This window comes from Erinaceus europaeus, chromosome X, assembly GCF_950295315.1.
Source record: "Erinaceus europaeus chromosome X, mEriEur2.1, whole genome shotgun sequence".
Taxonomy (NCBI): Eukaryota; Metazoa; Chordata; class Mammalia; order Eulipotyphla; family Erinaceidae; genus Erinaceus; species Erinaceus europaeus.
This window is the reverse complement of record NC_080185.1, coordinates 84,940,015-84,960,806: the sequence shown is the minus strand read 5'-3', so window position 1 is coordinate 84,960,806 and position 20,792 is coordinate 84,940,015. Positions and strand designations below refer to the sequence as shown.

Sequence of the window (20,792 nt, the reverse complement as noted above, 5' to 3'; positions counted from 1 at the left end):
AACAAAAGGGAAAATAAATAAATTTTAAAAATTAAATGTTTAAAAAAAAAGAAAAAGTGCTGTGTATATATACAATGACAAATTATTCAGCTTTCAAGAGAAAATTTCTGCTGCTGAGGAGATGTAGCGGCAGTAGCACATGGGATTTGCCTATAAAAAGACCCAAGAGGGATCCATGGCACCACCAGTAGTAAGAGTTCAACAGTGCTCTGGTAAGAAAAATAAACAAACAAAAAATAATAAAATAGACCTATGAGCTTTTTCCAAAATGAAGACCCCAAATCTTCACCTGCAATATTCTTGCTTTTAGGTTCATGATTAATCAGTAATTTGCTCTGCTTTCTATCTTAACTCTTTTTCAGTCACCAGTTTCCAGATGTTACCATGATGCCAACCTGACTTCCCTGGGAAGATGACCCCACCATGTGTCTTGGAGCCCCACCTCCCCATATCCTTGCCCCACTAGGGAAAGAGAGACAGGCTGGGAGTATGGATCTATTTGCCAATGCCCGTGTTCAATGGAGAAGCAATTACAAAAGAATTAACTTCCACCTTCTGCACCCTATAATGACCCTGGGTCCATACTCCCAAAGGGATAAAAAATAGGAAAGCTATCAGGGGAGGGGATTGGATATGAAGCTCTGGGGATGGGCACTGTGTAGAAATGTACCCCTCTTATCCTACAGTTTTGTCAATATTTCCATTTTATAAATAAAAATTAAAAAATAAAAAGGCAACTGTTATTGCCCTTAATAGAGAAAATAGTGAAGCATGTTCTACTGATGCACCTTTAAAAAATAGAGGCCAGGAAAAAGTGCACCTAATTAAGTGTATATTACAATGTGCAAAGACCCAGGTTCTAGCCCCTGTTCTCCACCCACAGAAGGAAAGTTTCATGAGTGGTGAAGCAGGGGTTCGGGTATCTCTCTTTCTCTTATTTATTTATTTATTTGTTTGTTTATTTATATATTTATTCATTTATTGGAAGGAGATAAAGAGGGAGAAATTGACACACCTGTAGCCCTGTTTCATCACTTGTGATTCACCAGTTGTGAAGCTTCCTCGCTACAGGTGGGGTCAGGGGACTTGAAGCAGGGTCCTTGCACATTATAACATGTGCTCTCAACTGAGCGCACCCCTTATCTTTCCCTCTCTCTTTCAATCTCCACCTCCATTCTCAATTTCACTCTGTCTCTACCCAATAATAAATAAATAAAAATATTAAAAAATATATAAATGCTAAAACAATAAACAACAATGCAATTATTAATGCCAATTAAAATAAGCCAATACAAAATAATAGATATTGTATGAATCCGCTCATATCAGGTACTTGGAGTAAGAAAATTCACAGAAACAAGAAGTAAGGTAGAGGTGACCAGGAAAGGAAAAGAGAATGGGAAGTTATTGCTTAGTTAGTACAGAGTTTGGAATAATAAAAAAATTAAAATAGCAGTAAAGCTTTATAACAAAATGAATGTAGTTAATGCTATTAAATAGTATACTTCAAATGATTAAATTTTTATCATAATTAAAAATATATAGCTAGATAGTTCCTTTTGAGATAAATAGTAAGAAAGTCCTATAATAAAGCTTCAATTAAAAAAAAGCTACAGGGAGTCGGGCAGTAGCGCAGCAGGTCTACAGGTGTCTATCTTTCTCTCCCCCTCTGTCTTCCCCTCCTCTCTCCATTTCTCTCTGTCCTACCTAACAATGATGGCATTAATAACAACAATAATAAAAAACAAGGGCAACAAAAGGGAAAATAAATTAATAAATATAAAACAATTTTAAAAAGGGGAAAAAGCTACAAATTATAGAAGCTAGACATTCTACCTCCTGCACCCCATAAAGAATGTTGGTCCATACTCCCAGAGGGATAAAGAATAGGGGTGTTTCCAATGGAAACTAATGGTGATGGCAACTGTATTATAACCCTGTTATCTTACAATCTTGTTAATCATTATTAAATTACTAATAAATAAATATAAAAAGCTACAATTAAGCATGTTTTACATTAGTGGCTTTATTTTCAGATGAGCAACATTAAACATAAAAAACGAATCAAAATGAGGCACAGTCAATTAGATATTAGTGGAAATAATAAGTATATAACTATACAACCTTCAAATGAAAGGGAAATATAAGCTAAAACAAAAGGAATTGTCCACAAGAAAAACACAGAGTGGGGGACTGGGTGGAGGAGCACCTAGTTAAGTGCAAGGACCCACTCAAGTATCCAGGTTTGAGCTTCTGCTAGTGGCAAAGCAGGTCTGCAAGTATCTAGGGGATGGACACTGACTGTTAAATTGATGGCTGAAGGTGACGAAAGCTAGTCACAACACACAGAAACATATCCAAGTAAATGCCATTTTGAGAGATATTCTTTTTTAAAATATTTAAATTTAAATTAACTTATTCACTTTTTTGTTGCCCTTGTTGTTTTATTGTTGTAGTTGTTGCTGTCATTGTTGGATAAGACAGAGAGAAATGGAGAGAGAAGGGGAAGACAGAGGGGGAGAGAAAGATAGACACCTGCAGACCTGCTTTACCGCTTGTGAAGCGACTCCTCCTGCAGGTGGGGAGCCGGGGGCTCGAACCGGGATCCTTATGCTGGTCCTTGCGCTTCGTGCCATGTACACTTAACCCGCTGTGCTACCGCCCGACTCCCCTTGAGAGATATTCTATACAGACTATCAAAGTCTAAATTGACAAATGAAAGGCACTTATAAACTTTGCTCTAGACAGAATGTTTTAGATTACACTCCAAAAGCCACACCCAGCATGATTCAAAGATCAGGAAACAGTCATGGATGCTTAACTGTCATTTCATTTGTACCCACCTTGCAGATTTGTTTTGACGAATACATCCTTCAATTATTTCTTTCACTTCAGGATCAGTAACTTTATTGAAACTGGCTGGTTTTATGCCCTGGGAGAAAAAAATCATTTTTAATCACAAATTAATCAACTGAAAATCCAAGTCAACATAACTTACTAAAATTTTTACAACCAAATCATGTTTTAAATGAAATATACAATGCTAAGTTTTAATAATCTCTTTGACAAGGATTTTGCTATAGCTTTACAAATAATTACCTAGATTCAGTAATATATATGCTGGTATTTTATAGGAACTATATATGTTTTGAAAGTAGTTAATACATGATGATTAATTTTCATATTTAATATTAAGTATTGGAAAAATGATATTCTAAAATGTATATACAATGCAAGACAATTAACAAAATATAATAAACATTTTTAGAATCATAAAAGCCAAATAATTAAAACTCTTGAACAAAATTCCAAATAAAAGTCAGTCTATGAAGAATATTCAAAATCAATACATTTCAAGGCTGTTTCCATAATAATTGTTCACTACCTGAATGTATTTGTTTTTCATACTTTTACAACTTATTACAAATTTCCTATTGAAAAGTAACCCAAGTAAGATCACTGTAGTGATTTTAATGGATATAATTTAATAGAAAAATATAGTGAAATAATTTTCATGGACTGAGGTAATATATGATACAGTTTTGGGCTTCCATAGTATCTTTCTGGATGTGAATTCAGAAAGCCCCAAATCATATACATCTGACTTTAAAGAGAGTTAGGGACAACAAACCCTCCTTAAACACACAATTTCTCCAGAACTTAATTACTTATAACCTGCTGCCAACTGGAAGCCCTACTTAAGAACATAAACCATTGATGAACACATTTTTATATTATGTGTATTATATACCATATTACAACAATGTAAACTGGAGAAAAGATAGTGTAAGGTAATCATAAAAGACAATATATTTACAGAACTGTACCATATCAATACTATAAATTTAACTTAACTGTTTACCATATAAATCCATCACTACATTAGTTTATATTTCTTCTGTGTGTTGCAGTGTTTGGCCTGTGTTTGTATGTATAAGTTTTGATAAAGTGTCACTTTTTTTCTGGTGCCATGTGCAATTTCACTACCCCTAGACCACATTTTAGTTCAGATAAAGAGACAGAGATATAAGGAGAGACAGAAGAGGTGATACCACAGCACAAGATCTTCTACTGGTGTTTGATGCACTCCCCTGTGATGTCTGAACTAGAACTTGGCTCATGTACATGGCAAGGAAGATCACCTACCACTGAGCTATTTATCTGGCCCTAAATATTCACTCTACAAAAGATTTAAGCATATCATTAATGTAGTAAATGGAAGAAAAAACCTATTATCTGCATATATTTTATGCATTCAAAATATACCTAACTTCTCTTAATAATTTCAATGTTTCTAGGCTATGTGGTTCAGCTGTAAATTTTTTTCAAGGTGTCACAATCATCTAAATTTACATGTAAGTGGATGTGTACAGTTCACACATGTGTTGTCTAAACCTGTGCTGCTGAGTGAAATATACTAGAAAATATGGAAAAATCAGGAGTCAAATTGGACACCAAATCCAAGCTTAAATCTATATGGAAATCTGAATTCTGATATGGCATTTTGTGATTTTAACAATAAGAAAGCAACACTTAAAATAGTGTTATGTTAATATACATACATATATACATATATACATATATATCACTCTTTGATATGTACACTGATCTCTTACTCTTTCACCAGTGTAGGGTAGCTACAGACTTTCTGTAGGGTCCTAGTTGAAAATAATCAGGATGCTGCAACTTAAGAAATCAAGTATAGGGAGTCAGGAGGTAGCGCAGCGAGTTAAGCACACATGGAGCGAAGGACAAGGACCAGCATTAGGATGCCGGTTCGAGCCCCCGGCTCCCCACCTGCAGGGGAGTCACTTCACAAGCGGTGAGGCAGGTCTGCAGGTGTCTATCTTTCTCTCCCCATCTCTGTCTTCCCGTCCGCTCTCCATTTCTCTCTGTCCTATCCAACAACAATGACATCAATAACAACAATAATAATAACAAAACAACAAAGGCAACAAAAGGGAATTAATAAATATTAAAAAAAGAAATCAAGAATAAACTTTTCTACATATACCTGTCCAAAACTAAGAAAATTATATAGCCATATATTTTTTTAAAATCTTAATTGGGAGTCAGGCGGTAGTGCAGTGGGTTAAGCGCAGGTGGCGCAATTGCAAGGACCTGCAAAAGGATCCCGGTTCAAGCCCCCGGCTCCCCACCTGCAGGGGTGTCACTTCACAGGCAGTGAAGCAGGTCTGCAGGTGTCTATCTTTCTGTCTTCCCTTCTCTGTCTTCCCCTCCTCTCTCCATTTCTCTCTGTCATATCCAACAACAATAAAAATAATAATAATTAAAAAATCTTAATTATACAAAATTCCAAATATACTCAAAAGTAAAACAATTGTAACAGATAAACGGCAGGAAGCTCCATTTTGTAAACTTTGTTTTAGCCATTACATATTATTTAATCCTGGAAAGTTCTGAACCTAATTCATTCATCTATCATTTAATCTATTTGTGACTAGATAGATATCATGTCATTACCCAACTTACAACAACAACCAAAAATTCCTTCTTATCATCTAAAATACAGTTCAAGTTCACATTTTCCAAATTTGTCTAACTGACACCTTAAGATTTGCTTAAAACAAAATTAAAGATTAAAACAAGGTTCACACATTACATGTATATTGCAGTAGAACAGGCTCAGGTCAGTTCCTTAGAGCCAATTATGCCTCCAGAGTTGGAGCCACAGAGGATTAGTCATCAGCAAATCACACTCCACTAAAATAACAATTTAAAACAATAAAAATGCCACATCACAGAAGATCACCACAGCACAGGTGAAACTGTCTGTAAGATACATCATTCTCTGAAGGTAGGTAGACACATGGGTGGTAAAGACTCAATGGTTACTAGTTACCACTACAGTAAAATACATGTTTTCATCCAGGAAAGAGAAGAGGCTGAGGGCTCAAAACTCCCAGGGAACTTCCCAAGGGAGTTAAGGTACTTAACTATCTACAAGAACTCACCTTTGTAGCAAAAAAGAAAGTCAGTTAGGACCTGCTAACTAAGTTCTATATAGACTGGTTAAGTGCCTCTCCTCTAAAGACATCTACCTGAGTAAAAAAATCAGAGTGCAAGATCGAGTATTTACCCAATTGAGCACTGATTGTGCTCTACTGCCAGCAATGGGGGTATGGAAACTCTGGGTAAATGGTGGAAATCTCCTGCTAGGCCAAGTACATTCCACACATATTACCACAATGCCTTGTGCTATTGATATAAAAGATTATCACTGTTCCTATTATCCTCTCCTCCACCAACAACAATCTCATAAACAAAGAAGAAATCCAACATTAAAGCCAAGAACAGAAGCCAAGCTAGTGTGTAAACACAGAAAAGTTTATAGGCATTTCTTTTTGCAAAATGTAGCAATTTCCTACAAAAAATAAGACCACAGTACAAATACATAAAGATGCAGCACTGGAACACTTATAGGATAAGGAATTTAGGAAATTTATGGGAGTCAGGCAGTAGCACAGCGGGTTAAGTGCACATGGAGCAAAGCTCAAGGACCGGCGTAAGGGTCCAAGGTCCAGCCCTCGGACCCCACCTGCAGGAGAGTCGCTTCACAAGCGGTGAAGCAGGTCTGCAGGTGTCTATCTTTCTCTCCCACTCTCTGTCCTCCCCTCCTCTCTCCATTTCTCTCTGTCCTATCCAACAACGATGACATCAACAACAACAACAATAATAACTACAACAGTAAAAAAAAAAAAGAATTTAGGAAATTTATCATGAAAACCATTAATGAAATCAGAAACTCTCATCTTAACACAGGAGCAAGATAGAGCTTTGAAGGAAAAATTCAAAACATACAGGGTGTGAAGATAAATTTCAATGATATTCAGGTCCAGTGGGAAAGCTTAATAAGTAGATTTAACCATGAAAGGTATAGGGGTTACAGGGTAACATGAACACAGTCACCAAAAGGAAAGAGGAGAAAGAAAGTTTAGGAAAAATAAAGCAACTGCACTAGAAAAGTAGATATAAGAGAATGTGAATTGCAGAAGGAAACGACAGAAGGGAGCAGAGATCACTGTTAAGGAAACAACAGCTAAAATACTAAAAAAAAAAAAAAATCTGGAAATTGACCAGAACATAGACATTCATGAAGTAAAGAGAAAACCCAAATAAAAAGGAAGAATGAAGTGCATAAATACAACACTATTAAGCTTTCATTAGACTTCTCATCTAAAATTCTATGAGCCAGGAGAACATAGACGTGCATATTCAAACTACTAAAAGATAAGAACTGCTAGCAAAGAATAGTTTGTCTTGAAAAATCATCTTTCAAATAGAAGGTAGAAGCAAAGGCTATTTCAGATACATAAAAATTAAAGGAGTTTGCCACTGCCAAACTGCCTTATAAAATTGATGAAGGCAGTTCCACAGAAAAGAACAGAAAAAAAGGTACTCAAACCAAGGAATAGATTCCAGAAATAAACTACATGTATGGGTATCTAATATGTCACACAGGTGCTAATTCTATGCAAAGGGAAAGGAACGTTCTTCAACAAATAGTGTTGGGAAAACTGGAGAGCAAGACATTAAACAACAAAACTACATTGTCAGGATATAACTTACCCACTAAGTCACACAGCACAACATGCAGGAAGACCCAGGATAAAGTCCCTGACACCACATCCAAGCACCATACAAACAGGAAGCTTGGGGAAAAGTGAAACAGTGTCATGGTATCTCTCTTGTTCCCCATCTCTCACCTGGTATCTGAGGTAAAAAGTATGCTGGGAGTGGCAGAATCGTGCAGGTATGAAATCATAAAAAAGACTAGATTGCAAATCAAAGAGAAATGAAAGCGTATTTAACACCATACACCCAAATTAACTCAAATGTAATAAACATTGGATTATTAGACCTGAAAGTATAAAATACTTAAATGAAAACATAGGTGGGGGGCTATGGAGTAGTGCAGCGGGTTAAGCACACGTGGCACAAAGCGCAAGGACCGGCATAAGGATCCCAGTTTGAGCCCCAGCTCCCCATGTGAAGGGGGGGGGGTCGCTTCACAAGCGGTGAAGCAGGTCTGCAGATGTCTATCTTTCTCTCCACCTCTCTGTCTTCCCCTCCTCTCTCAAGTTCTCTCTTTCCTATCCAACAACGATGACAGCAATAAGAACAATAATAACAACAATGATAAACAACTAGGGCAACAAAAGGGAAAATAGCCTCCAGGAGCAGTAGATACGAATAACCCTGGTGGAAGAAAGAGAGAGAAAAAAAATATGGAGGGAGGGAGGGAAGAAGGAAACACAGGTGAAACACTTCAGGATCTTAAATGTCAGAGATTATTTGAAGATTCAGTACCACTAACAAGGGAAATTAAATCAGGACTACACAAATGAGAAAGACATACAACAACAAAAAATTGCACCAACAAGTGTTAAGCGAAGATAAGGAGAAAAAGAAAAAGGAACTCTGGTACACTTTGGAAATAGAAGAAGTGATCCCCATAGTTTATCAGAAACCAAAAGAGACCCAGAATCACCAAATAAACTGAGAAAAAAACGGATGAGCCTCCATCACTGAGAGGGAAGAGGATTTGGGGAACAACTGAGAATGTAAGGAAAAAACGAAGCACACCTGGAAGTTGTAATACATATAGGTATGGTTTAGAAAGGAAGTGAAAATGGGTCCTTAAAAATAGATAAAAATGAGCATCATGGTAATCCTTCTTTTCCTAAATGCTCCACATGCTTCTCTAGTGCATGTCTTTTCATTTTCCTGACTAAAAGTTTAAAATATAGAGGAGGGGTGGAGAAACAACTCTATTATTAATACTTAAGAGTTAGGGGGAAATAACGCCTTTAATACTGGAATAAAATCCACTCATTTGAGGGCTGTAGAGACAGCATAATAGTTTTGCAAAAGACTTTCATGCTTGAGGCTCTGAGGTTCCAGTTTCAATCCCCATCATAAGCCAGAACTGAGCAGTGCTCTCTCTGGTCTTTCTGTCACTTTCTCTGATTAAAATAAAATAAAATAAAATAAAATATTTTTAAAACACTCATAAATGCACTCTTATAAATGCAAAAAAGAAGAAGAGGAGGAGGAGGAAGGGGAAGGGGAAAGAGAAGGGGGAGGAGGAGAAGCAATAGTAGTAGTATTCATGGAGAACTACTCAACAATTTGAAAGTATATATTGTTCCTTTGGGACAAAATGGATGGAACTGGTGGTGATTCTGCTTAGTGAAGTAAGGAAGTGAAGGACTGCTATAGGATGATTTTACTCATAAGTGAAATATAAAGAATTAAAGCACATGAACTTGAAAAAAAGAAAAAAATATATATATATCAACTTATATCTATGACCTTGGGTGTACTATGGTGTTTACCACTGGAGGGAGATGCATACACAGAACTTTAGTGGCTTCAGTGGTAGGAGTGGTGTAGAATTATACCCATATTCTGTCATCTTATAATCTTGTCACTAAGAAACCTTAATAAAAATTCAGTTAAAAATAATAGAGGAGGGAGTCAGGCGGTGGCGCAGTGGGTTAAGCGCACGTGGCGCAAAGCGCAGGGACCGGCGTCAGGATCCCGGTTCGAGACCCCGGCTCCCCACCTGCAGGGGAGTCGCTTCACGGGCGGTGAAACAGGTCTGCATGTGTATATCTTTCTCTCCCCTCTCTCTGTCTTCCCCTCCTCTCTCCATTTCTCTCTGTCCTATCCAACAACAAAGCAACGTCAACAATGGCAATAATAACCGCAACGAGGCTGCAACAACTAGGGCAACAAAAAAAGGGGAAAAAGATGGCCTCCAGGAGCGGTGGATTCATGGTGCAGGCACCGAGCCCAGCAATAACCCTGGAGGAAAAAAAAAAAATAGAAGAAACAACTGAGAGAAAATCTAAGATAATGAGATAGGACTACAAAAGTTGGATAGGGGCAAGAGACTAGCCCACTTAATAATGGCCTGCTTGGTCAATATCACACCACCTTATCATCTGGGGACCTAGTTAGGGAATCTTTGCATTCCCATACACATATGATGGCCTTTGAACTCTAAAAGGTTCCTCTCTCCACTACCACTGGTCACTTCCATAAGGAACAGCTTCTTGTGGGCCCTCTCAGGACCTTGGTTCTACCATAAAGCAATGACGGTAGGGATAGTCTCAGTGTCTGATGGGAGGCTGGGGGTATCCTACCCTACCACTCAAAAAAGACTGGTCCTGAAATGAATGCAGACTGCAATGCTCCTCAGATGTGACCATGAGCTATAAGCTCAGACCAATAGGGACTTAGAGGTTACGCAGGCTCTGGTGATATATATATATATATATGTATGTATGTATGTATATGCCCTGGAGCAGGTGGATGGAGGTATAAAGTTAATTTTAGTCACAGATTTTTTTAAATAAGAATGGGAGCTATTCCCTGCCCTAATCCAACTTTCTAGCCCTTTTCTCTACTCTGACACCATTCTATCAGACAATAAATATTCTCATCCAACTTCAGGCTAGCTACCAAACTTAAGCAAAACTACCGTAGTTGTATGCCCCCAGGAACATGCCTAAAATGGTTTTCCTAGCTTTCTTCTACCCTAAAATCCCTAATCTCATCTGCTCTAATCCTAATTTTTGGTTCCTGTTCATTAACCATCTTGTGTCAATCTAGAATCTAGGTCACGCTATCTTCTAGACACCAAGTTACAGATGCTACCATGACTCCATACTGACTTCTCTGGGCAGATGACCTCACCAATGTGTCCAGGACCCTCGCATTTCCAGAGCTCTGGTCCAGTAGGGAAAGATAGAAACAGGCTGGGGGTATGGATTGACTTGTCAATGCCCATGATCAGCAGAGAAGCAGATACAGAAGCCAGAACTCCTATCTTCTTCTCCCCATAAACAACCTTGATCTATACTCCCAGTGGGGGAGAAATGATAGGATGAAGATAAGAGGGCTCTGCACTCCAGCTTCATCAGCACCCAGAGAGAGATAAGGAAAAGGAGAGGGGCATATGAAGGTAGCTATGATGTTATGAATGGCTTAAAGGGGAAGAGATGATTGAATCAGAAAAAGAAGGGGCAACTATGTATGAATGTGGACAAATAGTTGTAGAGAAGATGGCTGGCCCATGTCTACAACTTTAGGGGAAATGCGGTGGATTGCAGTGGGGAGACTGAAGATTCAGAACTCTGGTGGTGGGAATGGTGTGGATTCAAACCCCTGTCAATATGTAATTCTGTAATATAAAAATAAATAAAAATAAATTTTAAAAGAATACAAAAGATAAAAAACAAAAAAAAACAATAGTCACTGTACTTCCTGATATACAACTATTTTAAAGACTGTGTGGTACTAGAACAAAGAAACACCCCAACTGGATACAAAGTGAAATAGAACTGAGAGACCAAAAATAAGGCCTCACACATCTTGATAGTTTGTTTGTTTGTTTGTTTATGTATTTGTTTGTTTAACCAGAGCACGGGGGACTGAACCTGTGACTTTGGAGCCTCAGGTATGACAGTCTGTTTGCATAACCATTATGTTATCTACCCCCTCTCGATAGTTATTTTTTACAAAGGGGTCTAGATAATTAAACAAAGAAAGGAGAGACTTTTCAATAAATGGTGCTTGAAACACTAGCAGTAGAATGAAACCTGACCACTACTTGTCACTATGTACAAAATTCAACTAAAAATAGATCAAACACTTAGTTATTGAACTGGAAACAAAAAGTTATGTAGAAGAAAACATTGTAAGGAACTCACAACATAATGTCTGTTTTGGAAATATCTTCAAAGATTTGAGTTCAACAGCAAGAGAAACAAAAGCAAAAATAAACTAAAGGGATAACATCAAACTGAAAAGCTCCTTCACAGCAAAAAGAATTATTACCCAAACAGAAAGACACTGTGCTGATTAAAAGAAGATATGTACATGCCATACATCAGACAAAAGGCTAATAACCAAAATATATAAAAATCTCACAAAACTAAGCAACAAAAATGACATCTTTAAAAGGTCTTGCCAAATTATTCCAGTTGAAGAGTTGACACCTTAGGCTTGGGGTCTCTGGATATAGTCTGAAGTAAAACATGGTGAGGAGGCACTAGTTCCATTTCAAATGGTGCATTCCCTAACAAAGCTACAGACTCTAGATCCAGAATAGGGCCTAAGGCACAGGGTGCATGTGCACATGTATCCATAAATTAGGGGAAAACATGTACCTCAAAGTAAAAGTACTCAGTAACCTACTCTAAGTAGACTTAGATTCAGTAAGTTCAGTAAGTTCAGCAAGCAAGTAGAAAGACCTAAAGAAGATACTATAAAGTACATAATCAATTATTTAATACTCAGGCCTAGAAACCTCCCTCTCCTACCCCCCCCCCCACTTTCCTCAATCACTTCAAGTCTAACATTGTCAGATAAAGTAAGGCTACAAAAACTTGGTTAGGGCAAAAGACTAGCACAGTTTAATGATGGCCTTTTTGGCCAATTCCAAACCACTCCAACAACTGGGGCTAGTCAGATAATTATTGGATTCTCACATTGATGTAGTGAGCCTATACCTCACTTCACCATCACTGGTCACTTCCATCAGGAATATCATCATAAGTCCTCTTGTGGGCCTTCTAGGTCCTTGCCCTCAGTGGAGAGCAGCAATTGTAGGGACTACCCAACTCTCTAAAGGAACTGGATTGGTCCCGAAATAAGTGCAGCCTAGAATGTTCCTAGCCATGACCATGGATTGTGAGCCTAGACTGACAGAGACTGAAGTTACACAGACTCTGGTGCTAAATATGAACAGAAATGGATGGGCCCTAGGTCAGATCAATGGGGTTAACAGTTAATGGTATTTATATACTCTTCTCATATTTGGGAAGTACTCTGCCCTGATCTAGTCCTATTTTCAACTCTGACATCATCTTCCTAGAAAATAGTTCACTCACATGCTAGCTATCAGGCTAAAGCAAAAATTACTAAAATCATAGGCCACATAGAATACACCTAAAAAAGACTTCCCAGCTTCCTCCCACATGAAGAACCCTAGTTTCATTTGCCTTACTCTCATCTTTGGATGTCTGTTTATTGAACAATTTTCTTTATATAATACTGCTTTGCAGCCACCAAGTTGCAGATACTACTATGATGCCATCCTGACCTCCCTGGACAGATGACCTCATCAATGTGTCCTGGAACCACACCTCTCCATGGCTCTACCCGACTAAGGAAAGACAGAAACATGTTGGGAGTATGGGTCGACCTCCAACATTCATGTTCAGTGGAGAGGCAATTACAGAAGCCAGACTTTCCACCTTCTACATACCATAAGGAATTTTGGTCCACACTCCCAGAGAGGGATAAAGAATAGTGAAGCTTCCAATAGAGGAGTGGGACATGGAACTCTGATGCTGGAAATTGTGTGAAAGTGTACCCCAGTTACCTTAAAATCTTGTTAATCATTATTAAATCACCAATAATTTTTTTAAAGTGTAGGAAAGGGAGCCAGGAGGTGGCACACTGAGTAAAGCACATATGCTACCATATGGAAGGACTCAGGTTAATGCCCCTAGTCCATGTCTGCAGGGGGAAGCTTCAGGAGCAGTGAAGTAAATGATTCTCCCTCTCTCTCTCTCTCTCTCTCTCTTTCCTCTCCATTTCTCTCTGTATTCAAAATAAACAAATACAATAATTTTTTAAAATGAAGGAAAGATCTGAAAATACTCTTCATGGAAGATCTTCAGATGGCTAAAAGGCATATAAAGTTCTCAAAGTCATTGATTATCAGAAAAACGCAAATCAAGACAACAACGCAATACGACCTTCTGTGAGAACAGCCTATATCAAAAAGTACAGAAACAGAACTGAGGAAAACAGCATAATGGTTATGCAAAAGACTGTCATGCCTGAGACTCTGAGGTTCAATCCCTAGCACCACCATAAGCCAGAGTTTAACAGCACTGTGGCCTCTCTTGCCCCTCTCTTTCAGTAGCTCTCTCATTAAAAAAAATAAATATGGGTGGGGGTTATAGCATAAGGATTATGCAAAAAGACTCTCATGCTTGAGGTTCCAAAGTCCCAGTTGAATTCCCCACACTACCATAAACCAGAGCTGTTTCTGTTTCTCTCTCTGCATCTCTCTCAAAAATAAAATAAATACAATCTTTTTTAAAAGTCAAAAATAAATATTTTTAAAAAGACAGAGACAGAATTTTATCTAGTATCATGGCATTCATATATGTTATACACATGACAAAGCACCAGCTTTACCAGGTAAATTATCTTCGAGGTCCTGAAAGACTTTTTTTTTTTAACCAGACCATGGCTCAGTTCTGTCTTATGGTGGTGCAGAGGACTAAACCTGGGTCTTGGGAGTCTCAGGCATGAGAGACTCTTTGCATAACCATTATGCTATCTACCCCTGCCCCGCCTAAAAGACTCTTAACAATTTCTCTCAAGCCTGCCTTCTGAACACAACTGGATACAGAGTAGCCTTCTTTTGAACAATTCTAGTATGTTGCCTTATTATACTTCAGCTTATTTTTATAGTTACTTGTGGATTTATATTATTTCCCAACTAAAAATGTAAGCTCTTTGTAGTTAGCAGACATTTCTTACTCATTTCTACATTTCTTCTAGTTCCTGTTTCTGACTATTTATGGCTTTGTTTCTTGACCAACCCTAGCTATAAATGTAGCTGAAGACTGAACCCAAGGCCTCTAACATATAAGTCTGGGTGTTACTGTTGTGCTATCAACTTCACCTCCTTGCAGTTTCTAACATCTACACAAAATACAATGGGGAAAACACTTAGATTATAGTAAACCACTATATCTAAGGAATGGTATTTTGAATGTCCTTTTATAATCAGGCTTTTATAAACATAAGAAAATTTCAAAAACCACTTAGTCAATTATTGAACTTAGGAAAACAAGATACATTTGATAAAACTTTTAAAATTATTTTTTAAAGAATTAATTTTTTTAGATTTACTTAATTTTATGAGGGGGTAAGAATGAGAGAGACCACAGTACCACTCCGTTCTGGTATATTGGTGCCAAGTATTCAACATGGGACCTCACACATAAAAGTCTTGTGCTCTATCCTCAAGCCACTTTTTCCTGGCTGATCTAAAATTCTTAAAAAAACAAATGGATATAGAAGCTAGAAGCTATAGCTGGATATTTTCCCAAGGATCCAAATATTATGAACCTAATGTAATAGTCATATAGCATAAATCAAACGGGTTTTATTACAATTATATTAAATTTAGCATTGTCACAGATCTAAACCAAGCTTAGGTTTGAATTAGTTGATTTTATCAACTCAGGCATGAAATATGGCAATCTATGAAATAAAAGTATAAAGTACTACCTACACTGGTTACTTTACGGTATATTTGAGCTGCATTCTGGCACTCAGAATAAGGGTACTCCGAAGTAGCCATCTCCAGCATACACATTCCAAAAGCATAGACATCTACAGACTCATCATAGTGCTCTTCATACATCTCTGGAGCCATAAACTCAGGAGTTCCTACAAAATAATAGCATAGACACATTTTAAATAAAAAATAAATGTATTTGCCAAGATCATACTCCCAAGATCATTGTCACATGGAATATTTAACTTACTTCTGCCTCTAAAACCAAATTTATACCCTCAACTTGGATGAACAAAGGTAGAGAATGTTCCATCCTCCAAAGAGAGGATGGACAACATACTCTATGCTATAGCTCAGGAAGATGGGTCAGTATTGGGACAGCTTGAACCTCTGTGGAGAACAGTCTGGAGAACTCTCAGAAGGCTAGAAATGGACCTAACCTATGATCCTGCAATTCCTCTCCTGGGGATATATCCTAAGGAACACAACATATCCATCCAAAAAGATCTGTGTACACATATGTTCTTGGCAGCACAATTTGTAATAGCCAAAACCTGGAAGCAACCCAGGTGTCCAACAACAGATGAGTGGCTGAGCAAGTGGTGGTATATATACACTACTCAGCTGTAAAAAACGGCGACTTCACTGTTTTCAGCCGATCTTGGATGGACCTTGAAAAAATCATGTTGAGTGAAATAAGTCAGAAACAGAAGGCTGAATATGGGATGATCTCACTCTCAGGCCGAAGTTGAAAAACAAGATCAGAAAAGAAAACACAAGTAGAACCTGAAATGGAATTGGTGTATCGCACCAAAGTAAAAGACTCTGGGGTAGGTGGGTGGGGAGAATACAGGTCCAAGAAGGATTCAGAGGACCTAGTGGGGGTTGTATTGTTATATAGGAAACTGGGGAATGTTATGCATGTACAAACTATTGTACTTACTGTTGAATGTAAAACATTAATTCCCCAATAATAAGTAAAAGTAAAAGAAAAATATATATATTGGGACAGCTTGGAATGTTCCTACTCATGACCACACAATGTGAGCTCAGATCTACAGGATGCAGAGGTCACATAGGCTCCTTAGCTGAATATGGGCCCCAGATCACATCAAACCGATGGGGTTTACAGTTAACAATATTTATACATCTTTCCCATATTAGGGAGCTACTCTCTTCCCTGGTCCAGCTTTCTGGTCCTTTTTCCAGCTATGGCATCATCTCCCCAGACAATAACTTGGATCCACCATCTGCATATCAGATTTCAGGTTCAGGGAGAAAAAAAAAAACTAGTATAGCCACAGGCCCTTTGGAATATAACTAAAATAGGCCTTCTAGCTATCTACAAAATGGACGACCCCCCCCACACACACACTCTTCATCTGTACTATTCCAGCCTGTAGGTTCATGATTGGTCAACAATTTGTTTGGCTTTGTATGTTAACTCTCTTTTCAGCCACCAGGTTCCATATGCTAGCATGATTCCAACCCGGACATCCCTGGACAGACAACCCCACCAATCCAATGTGTCCTGGAGCTCTGATTCCCCAAAGCCCTGCCCCACTAGGGAAAGAGAGAGGCAGGCTGGGAGTATGGATCAACCTGTCAATGCCCATGTTCAGTGGAGAAGCAATTACAGAAGCCAGACCTTCCAACTTTTGCATCCCACAATGACCTTGGGTCCATACTCCCAGAGGGTTAAAGAATAGGAAAGCTATCAGGGGAGGGGATGGGATATGGAACTCTGGTAGTGGGAATTGTGTGGACTTATACCCCTCTTATCCTATGGTTTTGTCAATGCTTCCTTTTTATAAATAAAAAAACCAAATTTGTAAAATAAAAAAAATTTGTTGACTGGTTGAATATCTACATAGCATTTTAATAATTTCCTTAATTTGCTGTAACGATAAAAGACAATTTGTAAGGTCCAAGACTCAGTAATGATTAGCAAAATTTGTCTTGATTTTGTCTTGTCTTAATCACGTTTTTCTTGAGTTGTCACAACCTTTAAATTTTTTAAGTAAATCTTAATTTTTATTTTATTTTTCAATTTTCTTGATAGAGAGTGAGAGTGAATGAGAGACAACCAAGAGACACCTGCAATATTGCTCTACCACTTGTGAAGTTTCCTCCCTGTATGTGGAGACTGGGGGGCTAAGAGGGATAAACCTAGGTCCATGTACATGATAATGTGTGCTCTACTAGGTGTACCACCACCCAGCCCCACAACATTTCAAACTTTAAAATATACCTTAAGATGTCCAACAACAGATGAGTGGCTGAGAAAGTTGAGGTATATATACACAATGGAATACTACTTAGCTATTAAAAATGGTGAATTAACCTTCTTCACCTCATTTTGGATTGAAGATTCTTTTGCTTGAAAGAATCCTGTTAAGTGAGTGAGGTAATTCAGAAAGAGAAGGGAGAATATAGAATGATCTCACTCATAGACAGAAGTTGAAAAATAAGAACAGAAAGGAAAACACAAAGCAGAGTTTGGACTGGAGTTGATGTATTGTACCAAAGTAAAAGACTCTGGGGTGAGGGGAGGGTTCAAGTCCTGGAACATGATGGTGGAGGAGGACTTAGTGGGGGTTGAATTGTTATGTGGAAAACTGGGAAATATTATACATGTACAGACTATTGTATTTTACTGTCAACAGTAAACCCTTAAGACCCCAATAAAGAAATAAAATAAAATATACCTTTTAAAAACTAAGATATCCTTAAATAAGTCACTCTATAGTATTCATTTCAAAGTAGATTCACAGTTTAGGTTAAGGTCAATCCTGGGCCACAGTATGATGATTACTTGTACTAGACATATATAATTAGCAAATCTCTCTTTACCCAACAAGTAAACTATAAAATGTAATCACCAATGACACTCTTAGCAAATGATGTTCGCATTAATGTAGCTAGTCCTAGATCACCAATCTTCACAGATCCGGTGGGTCCTGTGATGAAAATATTGTCACACTTCAGATCCCGGTGAATAATAGGAGGAGTCCTAGTGTGCAAGAACTGCAGCCCCTTTAAAATTTGCCTGCACCAGCTCCTTAAGACCTTTGGTTTCATGACTTTAAATCGTTTTAAGTACCTACATAAAAAAAAAAATACCACAGGTAAATCAACATTGCTAGCTTGCTATTTGAGTTCTAGTAGGAAATATCATGTAAACTAGCTTATACTACATTACTACAACTGCAATCACTGAGGTTTTTTGTGAAAAAATTTAAATCTAGTCTAAAGAAGACATCCTACACAAGTTTAGCATTTTTAATTCAAAACAAGAATTATTCCAATTAGAGTGGCCTTTTATAGAATGGTAGCACATTTTTTTAAAAGGAAGTCCTACTCTACTTCCTAATAAGTGCTTATATAGAGTCACTAGAGGGCTAAATTATATAAAATTTTAATGCCATGATGCTAGGAAACAAGAAATGTACATTCAACATTTAACAATTACAAAGAAGTGAATATACCATCAAATGAAAAACTGTATTCAGAAACAAAATAGACCATAATTACATAATATTGCTTACTAGATATAATACCCACGAGCTTTCAGTATCATTTACAAATGACATTATTTCTAATAAAAGCTTCTAATTATAAAATCTGTAATATCTCACAAATGTTAATTTCTCAACATTCCATTTTCTTAACAAGCTTCATTTAGCAACCTATATATTTTTTTTAACTATTTGAAACAAAGTTATTAGATTCAGAGTATTTTACAAGCAGCTCTTGAAACTCCTGAAATTATTTCCAAATAATATTTCATTGGTGCTATAGGTACATAAACTTACGTCTTTAAGGTTCCTGATGTCATAAGTTCAGTCACTAATACAATACATTTCTTTCCTTTTAATATAGACTCCCAAGAATCATAAAATCGAACAATATTGGGATGCTGGAGACCTTTTAACATCTCTGCTTCTTCTTTGAATCTTTGCTGTTCAGCTTTGGTTAATTTCCGATCCTGAAATGAAGGAAGACACTCCAAATTAAAGTGTAGGCATTTCCTTCTACATCGTTGACATCAACAAAATGAGTGTTCTATTTTACTGTATTTACATAGGAATATATTTCTTTTCACAAATTAATTTTTTCCTCAATTTTTAGTTACACTGACTCTTCCCAAAGAGGAATACATGAGTTGTAACATTTCATAACTCTGATAAAACTACTTGCACAATAAATCAGCATCATGAAAAACAGTATCTTGGATGTTAACTTTTTGTGGTAATCATGTCCCATATTACACATGTATGAAATCATTATGTTGTACTCCTTTAACTTTATATACATTGTTATATGTCAATTGTATAAAAATAAAACAGTAAAAACAAAAATTTTCCAGCAGGGATAAATAGCATAATGGTTCTGCAAAGAGACTCTCATGCCTAAAGTCCCAGGCCCAATCCCCTGCACCACCATAAAACAGAGCTGAGCAGTGCTCTGGAGATATATATATATATATATATATATATATATATATATGGGTTTTTTTTTGGTTGAAAAGAAAAGTATAAAAATGAGCAAAAGTAAGAATCAAAGGAGATAACAAGAAACTTTACCTAATAAATCCTTGAATTTCCATGTCCAAAGGATCTATGTTAACATAGTAGGAAAAATAAAAATTTAGTTACCTAGATAACTATTATGATTAAATATCTGAATTGCTGGCATATTTACAAAAAGAAATAAAATGTTACTAATCAATTAAGGACTTTGAAACAGGCACTGAACAACTAATCTACTATATGAAATGCTATAAATCAAAGGAGCAATGTTAACTGAATTCTAAGGGAAGACAATGATACTAAAATTCTAAATCTAGACAAGCTACCAATCAAGATAATATGGAGAATATACAGACTTTTCCATGAAAGCAAGGATATACCTTATACCCTGTCTGGAAAAATCAAATAACTTCAATAGAAATGTGACCAAATAAGCTCACCAGAAATCAAAGCTATAGAATACAACAAATAGGGAGTCAGGCGTTAGCAGGTGGCACAAAGTGCAAGTATGGGTGTAAGGATCCAGGTTTGAACCCCTGGCTCCACACCTGCAGGGGAATTGCTTCACAAGTGGTAAAGAAGGTCTGCAGGTGGTCTGCACCAATCACAGACAAAGAAATCGAAACCGTTATTAAGAAGTCCTGGACCAGATGGCTTCACAAATGAATTCTACAAAACCTTCAGGAAACAGTTAATACCCATACTTCTAATGCTTTCCCATAAGATCGAAGAAACAGGAACACTCCCTTCCACCTTCTATAAACCCAACATCACCCTGATAGCAAAAGCAGATAGGGACACAACAAAAAAGGAAAATTACAGACCAATATCTCTAATGAACATAGATGCCAAAATATTAAACAAGATCTTGGACAACCAGATACAGCAGTATATCAAAAAGA

General features: G+C 37.2%; 1 protein-coding gene across 2 annotated transcripts in view; it reads right to left on the bottom strand.

The window, feature by feature from the left end:
- WNK3 (WNK lysine deficient protein kinase 3) overlaps window positions 1-20,792 on the bottom strand; it is a 171,804-nt gene that overhangs the window by 132,328 nt on the left and 18,684 nt on the right. For both annotated transcript variants that reach the window (XM_060183423.1, XM_060183424.1), the window contains exons 2-5: window positions 19,174-19,346; window positions 18,241-18,461; window positions 15,353-15,510; window positions 2,844-2,932 (exon numbers count right to left, since the gene is read on the bottom strand). In XM_060183423.1, coding sequence (XP_060039406.1) covers window positions 2,844-2,932; window positions 15,353-15,510; window positions 18,241-18,461; window positions 19,174-19,346 — 641 coding nt within the window. The remainder of the gene's footprint in view (window positions 1-2,843; window positions 2,933-15,352; window positions 15,511-18,240; window positions 18,462-19,173; window positions 19,347-20,792) is intronic.